This window comes from Caretta caretta, chromosome 26 (genome assembly GCF_965140235.1).
Source record: "Caretta caretta isolate rCarCar2 chromosome 26, rCarCar1.hap1, whole genome shotgun sequence".
NCBI lineage: Eukaryota > Metazoa > Chordata > Testudines > Cheloniidae > Caretta > Caretta caretta.
The window spans coordinates 428,603-436,949 of record NC_134231.1 but is presented as its reverse complement, the minus strand read 5'-3'; the positions used below and the strand labels follow the sequence as shown (position 1 = coordinate 436,949).

Genomic DNA, 8,347 nt, shown 5'->3' with positions numbered 1-8,347 from the left:
CGGTCTGCATAAAAGAAATGGTCACATTTAATACACTTGTAAAAACATGGTCAAGTGGCAGAAGGGTACAGTCTTGTGGCTAAGACACCGTAGGATGACAAGATAGCTAGTGTGAAAAATTGTGACAGGGTGATAGCGGCCTATATAAGATAAAGCCCCATATACCAGGACTGTCCCTGTAAAATAAAGACATCTGGTCACCCTAAGGCACTGGGCTGTGACTCGGCTGATTTGGGTTCAGTTCTTGGCGCCGTTACAGGTGCCCTGTGTATAATCTCTGTGCTTCAACTCCCACATCTGCAAAAAGGGGGATAAGCAAAGCAGGGAAGTGTTATCCCCCATTTTGCAGAAGTGCTCAGATACTCTGCTGATGGGGGCTATGGAAGCAGAGATAGGTCTGACTGGTTTATAATTAGTTCATATATGTGGACAGAAAAAAAACATTACCATCATGTTTTTATGGTATTAGCCTAAGTAATTTATAGGGTTAAAACATGGTTTCCAACATCGGTTTTTCTGTTCCCACAGGCAACAGAAAACATGTTGTAACTCAGAGGGGCCACACCAATATTTTCAAACTTTGTGTAATCATTGTTACTTTGTAGCTGAGACATACTAATACCAGGCAGCATGCAATGCCAGGGAACCAACAGGCAGTTTTTATCTCAATTTTATCACACCTGTACTGTGGCTGACAACAAATATTTCTCCAAATAAAATGAAGTTGCCTATTGTTCTGGTTTTTACTTTTTTGGGATGCAAATGCCTGTGCAGATAGGCAGCTGGGGTGAACCCCTCATACACCCAAACTAGGGTGACCAGACATCCTGATTGTATAGGGACAGTCCCAATATTCGGGGCTTTGTCCTATATAGGCACCTATTACTCCCCACCCGCCTCCTGTCTGGTCACCCTAATCCAAACCACCTATTACTCCCCACCCGCCTCATCCCTTTGGGCAGGAAGAAAGAAGCTGACAATTTAGTCAAAGCTTTGGCAAGCTTGCAGTGAGGGGGTTTAAAGGAATTGATTTCCGAGAGCAGGCCTTACACTCTTGAGAGAAAGGTTCAGTTTTCTTTGATGTGCAGCTTCTACTCAGAGGAGGTAACATTATGGGCAGAGATTGTTCTTGGATTTAGGTGCACAGTCTCCCTAAGGTACTGTACCTCTTCTGGATCAACAGTCATACAAGAAGGAATTAAATCTACAGACCCTGGCAACAGTTACAGGATTAAATTCTCAAATGCTCTGGAGGAAGAAAAATTCCACATGCACAACAGACATCCAAAATGGCTCAACATAATTTATTTTTTTATGTTAAAATGTACAGAGTTCTTTTGAAAGTACTTGCTAGAAAGGGGAAAAAAAGTGATATTACATACAAGGAGAGGAAGGGAGGCCCGCTGGCCAGGAGCGCATGACATGGAGAATTACAAAGGCATCTAGGCCCCCCTTCCCCTTAGCTTACAAGTCACCATGAACAAAGTACAAAGAGGTTACAAAACAGGAAAAGCAAATATAAACAGACAGGAATAGACTTAGCTTCATTTGTACATGCGGCTTTTAGAGGCATCTGGAGCTCTATTCACACACTCTAGAGATCTCTTTAAAGAGAATTTTTATCTTTCTTAAAATAGTTTTTAATATTCTACAACAAAGATAAAAAATTTTAAAGATGGAATGAAATGAAAAAGCTCTTATTTTAAAAGGCATCAAAGTCACTAACAGTGATTTTTTTAAATTTCTTTTAGAAGATTACCCAAGTTATTTTGCTAAAAATACATTTTTTTTAAACAGAAGTGAAAAAATGGTAGGTACCAATATTACTTGTGTTGGATAATTTCTTTTATAATATAGAAAAGAACTTTTTTTCTACAATAGTTCTACAGTCACAAAGGCTTGTGGAAAAGGGAGCTGCCCAATTGATTAAAAAAAACATACAAAACCCAAACCAAACAGCAAACAAACTAAATTCACGGCCCTCATTTCAACAGCTTCTCCTCCTGTCTTTAACCCTCTCTCTCCCTGCTCCCCCGCCTTCCCTCCCGCAACCACGAAGCAATGAAACAGCTGAAGATCTAGGAAGGAGAGGGCAGCACGGTGCGCTTTCTACATGGATGAGTTAAAACCGGAATAGTATATACAGAGAAACGGGATCCTACACAGCCTCGCACATGCTCAAAACAAAGAAATAAGGAGTGGAAGTCCTTGGAATTCTGCCTTTTTATATTTGGCAGTTATTGAAGAAAGGTCCGTTTTAGTGCATCTGAAGAAACCTCAAACCTTCATTTGGATGTTTTTTTATGTTGTTTACAACTAATTGGTTTTATTATTGTCTGTATCTCTACAGAATATACAATAAAAGAGAACTTTACACTAAAGGGTAAATAGTGTCCCTTCTTTTTGTATGTGACGGCATGCCGACAGGTGCGGCCACTCTCTTTTATCACACACAGCTGAGCAGCAGAAAGAAAATGGGAACGGGGGTGTGCACAAGCACCCTACAAAACCCTGCTGACTAGGTCTCACTGCGGTATGCTGATTGTCCCACTCCCATTTCCTCCCTTGAGGAGCTGAAACTCCCTTCACTTCCCACACACAGACTCAAAGGTGATGATGTCAAAAGAAACTGGGAAAGCAGGAATGTGCCTGTTTTAACACCATGACTCCTCTGGAAGAAGGACACACTCAGCAGTTTCTCCCCACATGCACAGGAATGGAATAGTGACACAGACTCTGTAGGTTTCTTGTCAAGTCACTTAAACGTACGCTTCATCTTCCAAGATTATGTGAGTAAAGGAACTTAGAGGCAGACTACTGGCAATGGCTGCTCGAGCTCAGTCAGACTCCAAGGCTCAGAACCAAGACCTTTAGCATTTCAAAGCAGATATTAAAGAAGAGTTTGGGATCTCAGAGTTATGGCTGATTTGCAGGTTGTCAAAACGAGACCCTGTAGCCATTTTCGTCTCTTTCTGATGCACAGTAACCATCTCTTATCCTTCTAGTGGCTGCATTAGGGTTCCATAAAGTTCTCCTTTGAGATGCTAATGCTAGTTCAGACTGACAATGTGTTTGTGCGCTGGATGGGAACATTTTAAAGTGACACTATACTTTCAGAATGAAACATACAGACTGTATTTCAATTAATCAATCTATGAAGACATCACTGTGAGAAGAATTTATGTTTATATATAATTCCAAATTGTACTAAGGGGTAAGAAGGTCAGAAAGGATTAAGAGGAGAAATTTTCCTGCCTCATTGGAATAAAGAGTTAGTTTGTCCTCCATGTCTCCTTCTGAGTCTCCCATAAGTGCCTCCTGCTGGACTTAAGTAGGAAATGCAAAGTGGGGACTAGAGGGATGGGTTTTGTTACCCTTTGAGATGTCTGACATTTTAATGACTGCAGCATTGGGAGCTGCACACAGAGGGACATACAGGAGGAAGAGGAAGGAGTGGGGAACATACACTTGAAAATAAAATTTAAAAAGATGATTCACTGTTAAAGATATTCTGTCTGTGTGGTCAGCAAAGTAAGGCTCTCTTTAAATTATGAAAAGATTTTTGTGCACATTTTCCCCCTAAAACCATTTGAAAATGACTTCAGCTGTAAAACGTTTCAGGATTCTGAAGGAAACAAAAACCCAAAATGAACGAACAAAAAAAGAATAAAGACCAGGCTTCCTAAAAAATAAAATAAACCAAAGAAAAACCCTCTAAATCTACAGCAATATTTTTAACTGGGAAAAGGTCCATTTTCTCTGGTTCGTCAGTATAAAAGGTTCCTTTATTTATATATATTTAAGTTTTTAGGTTGCAAGTTCATTTCGCTCATCTTCTCATGTACGGTCCGTTGAGCGACTGCTTGGGCACCCCAGCAGCATTCATGTAGCTGTGATGGGAGGGGCCAGTATACATCATGTTTCCATGAGGGTTTGGCTGCATAGGCTGCTGGGTATAGGCCTGGCTCCCCATCATTCCCATCTGCATCTGCATAGGATACTGTGCTGTCTGGTTCATGTATGCAGGGTTACTATGGTAACTGCTGTTCATCATGGGCTGTGTCATTCTGTAGCTGTTCATGGCATTCAGGGTGTTCATATTCATGGAATTGACATTGTAGGGGGGAGTTGGCATCAAGTTAACCCCCATGTTCATACCTCGCTGAACAGCTAGTGCACGAGGGCCAGCCTGCATGGCAACTGCCGGTGGGCTGCGGCCATAGAGCTGCTGCTGGTGTGCAGTTGCAGAGGGCAGTGGTGCTGATTTAGAACGAATGGAAATGTGCCCCTTAACTGGCATTTGCCCCTGCAACCTTTGTGTGTGGGGGATACCAATGTTGGTAGCAGACATGTTACACTGAAGCAGAGGTGATGTGAGGTTCATGGTGGTGGATGCCAAGTTTGGTGGGGGTGTCATGGTGGCTTGTGCTTGCGGTGTCCCAGCTAATGGATGAGATGGAGCTAGCTGAGGCAATCCTGTGTTGGACAGAGAAACACTGGTTGCATAGGAAGTCACAGCAGGAGAATGGCTATAAGGCATGGCATGAGGGTCCATAATGGTGTTTGTCAGCTGCTGCAACTTGGCTAAACTGAATGTGGCTGATGGCTGAGAGTAGCTCCCAGCACCAAAATCTCCTGGAATCCTCTCATAGATACTTATGTTGCCAGTGCTTCCTGATTCAGGTATTTCCATGATCATAGGTGCTGGGGTGAAACTATTATTCATGCTACACTGAGACAGCGGAGGCTGCTGCTGGGGTGGAGGTGGGGGCTGAGGCTGTTGTGACTGAGGCTGCTGCTGCTGCTGCTGAGGCTGTGGCTGTGTTGCTGGTTGCTGGTTGCTTGGAGGCCTTTCTACCACACAGCTCTGAGGTGACTTAATGTTGCAGTTTGCAGCAGGCTGGACAGTGCTCTGTTGCATCATGCTGCAGCTGTTGCCAATGTTTGCCATTTGCTGAGTGACAACACAACTGTTCTGAGTTAGGCTACTAGAGGAGGACAATCCTCCATAGGAGCAGCTGCTCTGCGAAGAGTTATTTCCACAAATGCTGCCTCCCATAGTGGAGTCATAACTGCTGGGATTTTCATAGTTCTCTGTGGTGCTCTCAATGCTGCCAAGGTCACTGAAGCCACTATCCACCACCTGCTGAGAGTGGTCTGATACAGAAGGCACATCCATCATGGGGCTGGTCTCCATGTTCTGCATAGAAGGTGCGGACAGGGATCCTTGTTCAGGGCTTATCTGGGTGTAACCACTCTCCAGAGCAGGCACGTTGGGACTGCTGACGGAACGCACAGATTGGCTAGGATGGGACTGAACAGAGGATATTGGACTGTTGTGTTCTGACGCATGGCAATCTTCAACCATTGATATTTGAGGGTCCTCATCAGCTTGAGTGTAACTCTGCAGAGTCTGACAAGCTGCAAGAGTTTCCTCACAGTCCTGGTACGCTACGTCATGTTCATTACTTTCCTCCTGCGTCAAGGACTGGACTGCTTGGACAGTTTCTAGATCTAGTTCACTATGAGGAATCTCTTCCTCTTCTTTTAATTCAATTAACCTTTCTTTAGTATTTTGCTCTTCTTCAGGATCATCTTCAGAGCCAGGGACATGCTCTGAGCCCACTGACGTCTCATGGGAAGCCTGCTCTTCCTCAGAATCTGCCTCCGCTTCATTTTTGCCTTTTACCTCTTCTCTACTGCTCTGTATGCTTGTTTCTAAAAAAGACTCCTGGACATCAGGCTCCTCCTTTACTTCTTCTCTAATTGGCAGTTCCTCCAATTCTTTCTTCTTTGCAGATTCCAGATGACCATCATCTTCATCATCTGCATCATGGTCTTCATTTTGGTTTGTAACTACTGCAACCTCATCCTCTTCTTCCTCATGGTCATGCTCAGGTTCTTCTAATTCTTGCTGTTCTTCTTCTGATTGCCTTTGCTCTTCTAATACCCGTGGCTTCTCCTCTACTTCTTCCTCTACCTCAGGCTCCTTAACATCTGCTGCTGGACTGCTGCTGCTGTCCATAGGAGAAACTGCTCTCACTTCACTGCTGGTTGTATCTTCCTCTTCTCCCTCTCCCACCTCCTCTGTTTCCATATGCACATCTTCCTCCTTCTTTTCCTCAGCAAGGGGTTGCTCTTCTTTCTTCTCAAGAGGCTCTTCTTTCTCCTGCATTTTGGGTTTACGCCCTGGTTTTGAATTAGTTACCATAGCATCAACTCCCTCATCCTGAGCAGATACTGGCACCTTTTCCCGGTTCAGTTTAAACCCTGGTTTTCTACCAGGTCTTTTCTTCCAGTGGATTGGTTTGCGACTTTTGCCTTTTGGCCATCCCTTTTTCTTTTTCATGGGTGTGGAAGTATCTGGCTCAAATGGAGAAATCTTTGCTTCACATTTTCTGAGCACAGATACTGGCTTCAAGGTAGGGGTGCCTGGAAACACAAAACAAAAATACCGCTTAAACTTTCCATAATTACTTGAATGTTTCCTCTTTCCTGCCTTCAAAGGAATCCTCCCCCCATTTCAAAGTCCCAAGCATGCCACCCCATATATTAATTCAATGTTCATGAACAATAAAAGAGAACAAAGGATTTTTAACCCTTTCTCTCATTTAAACATTTGCTCATTAATAACACATTAAATTAACTGCATTTGCAAAGAACATCTTTTCAGAGTTTTGAGCCTTTAAAATGTAATCCAAATTCAGTGACATACCATATGCTAGATCAGAAGAACTAGAAAAGGACCACCATAACTTTGCAAGTACAATTAATGTAATGTGTTTTTAATAGGAAAATATTCCACTTGAGCAAGATACTTCCCACACCCATGAACGTACATTGCACATGTTTACATTTAGTTCTGCTCTTCAGAAGAGATCTAAGATCCAGAACTATTTCTCTTACCAGTCATTACTGAAACTGATTAAAAATCAAAGTAATTATTTAGATCCAATAGAACACCAGAGTTACGAATTCACCAGTCAACCACACATCTCATTTGGAACCGAAAGTCAGCAATCAGGCAGCAGAGACAAAAACAGCAAATACTATACAGTACAGTACTGTGTTAAACATAAAATACTAAAAAAAAAAAAAAGGGAAAGTTTAAAAAAGAAGATTTGACAAGGTAAGGAAACTTTCTGTGCTTGCTTCATTTAAATTAAGATGGTTAAAAAAGCAGCATTTTTCTTCTGCAAAATAAAGTTTCAAAGCTGTATTAAGTCAATGTTCAGTTGTAAACTTTTGAAAGAACAACCATAACATTTTTTCAGAGTTGCAGACAACCTCCATTCCCAAGGTGTTCATAACTCTGAGATTCTACTGTAATTTTATTTGGCAGCTGAAGAACACTTTGTTTCTGCATAAATAATAAAAGGAAGCCAAAATTTTCTCTCTTTTGTCTATTTTTTGATGGATCTTTTTCATATTTAAGCTACTTTCCAAATGTTATTATAGATTCATAGATATAAGGCCAGAAAGGAGCACTGTGATCATCTAGTCTGACCCCTGGTATAGCACAGGCCCTAGGACTTCCTTGAATTAATTCATGTTTGAACTAGAGCATTTCTCTTACAAAAATATCCAATCTTGATTTAAAGTTTTGAGTGATGAAGAATCCAACACAGCCCTTGATAAACTGTTCCAATAGTTACAAATTTGAACCTTATTTCAAGTTTGAATGTATCAACCTTCAATTTCCAGGTACTGGATTGCATTACACCTTTCTCTGGTAGAAGGAAGAGCCCTCTATTTCTGCTCCCCAAGTTGGCACTTATAAATTGTGATCAAGTCACTCTTAACCTTTTCTTTATTAACTTAAACAGACTAAGCTCCTTGAGTCTCACTACAAGGCATGTTTTCCAGTCCTTTAATAATTGTTGTCTAACTGATCACTGTATTTGGGGTTGGGAAGGAATTTTCCCCCGGGTCAGATTGGCAGAGACCCTGGGTTTTTTTTTGCCTGCCTCTGCAACATGGGGCACGGGTCACTTGAAGGTTTTTACTAGAGTAAATCGTGAATTCTCTGTAACTTGAAGTCTTTAAACCATGATTTAAGGATGTCAGTGAAGGCTAGGACTATAACAGGGTTTAAAAGAGAACTGGATATGGCCATTCTTATGTTCGGTAACTCAGCCAGAGGTTAGGGGTCTAATACAGGAGCTGGTGGGTGAGGTTCTGTGGCCTGCAATGTGCAGGTGGTCAGACTAGATGATCACAATGCTCCCTTCTGACATTAAAGTCTATAAATCTTGTGGACATCAGACCTGAACATAATATTCCAGTCGTGGTCGCAGTACCAAATACAGAGATAATGTAACCTGCCTACTCCTACTCAAGACTTCCC

The 8,347-nt window shown here is 42.0% G+C and overlaps 1 protein-coding gene across 1 annotated transcript in view; it reads right to left on the bottom strand.

Moving 5' to 3' along the window:
• Positions 1-1,283: 1,283 nt before the first annotated feature.
• KAT6A (lysine acetyltransferase 6A) overlaps positions 1,284-8,347 on the bottom strand; it is an 81,186-nt gene continuing 74,122 nt past the window's right edge. Inside the window, exon 18 of the mRNA XM_048829138.2 lies at positions 1,284-6,432. Within this exon, the coding sequence (XP_048685095.1) occupies positions 3,830-6,432 (2,603 nt within the window). The 3' untranslated portion in view covers positions 1,284-3,829. The remainder of the gene's footprint in view (positions 6,433-8,347) is intronic.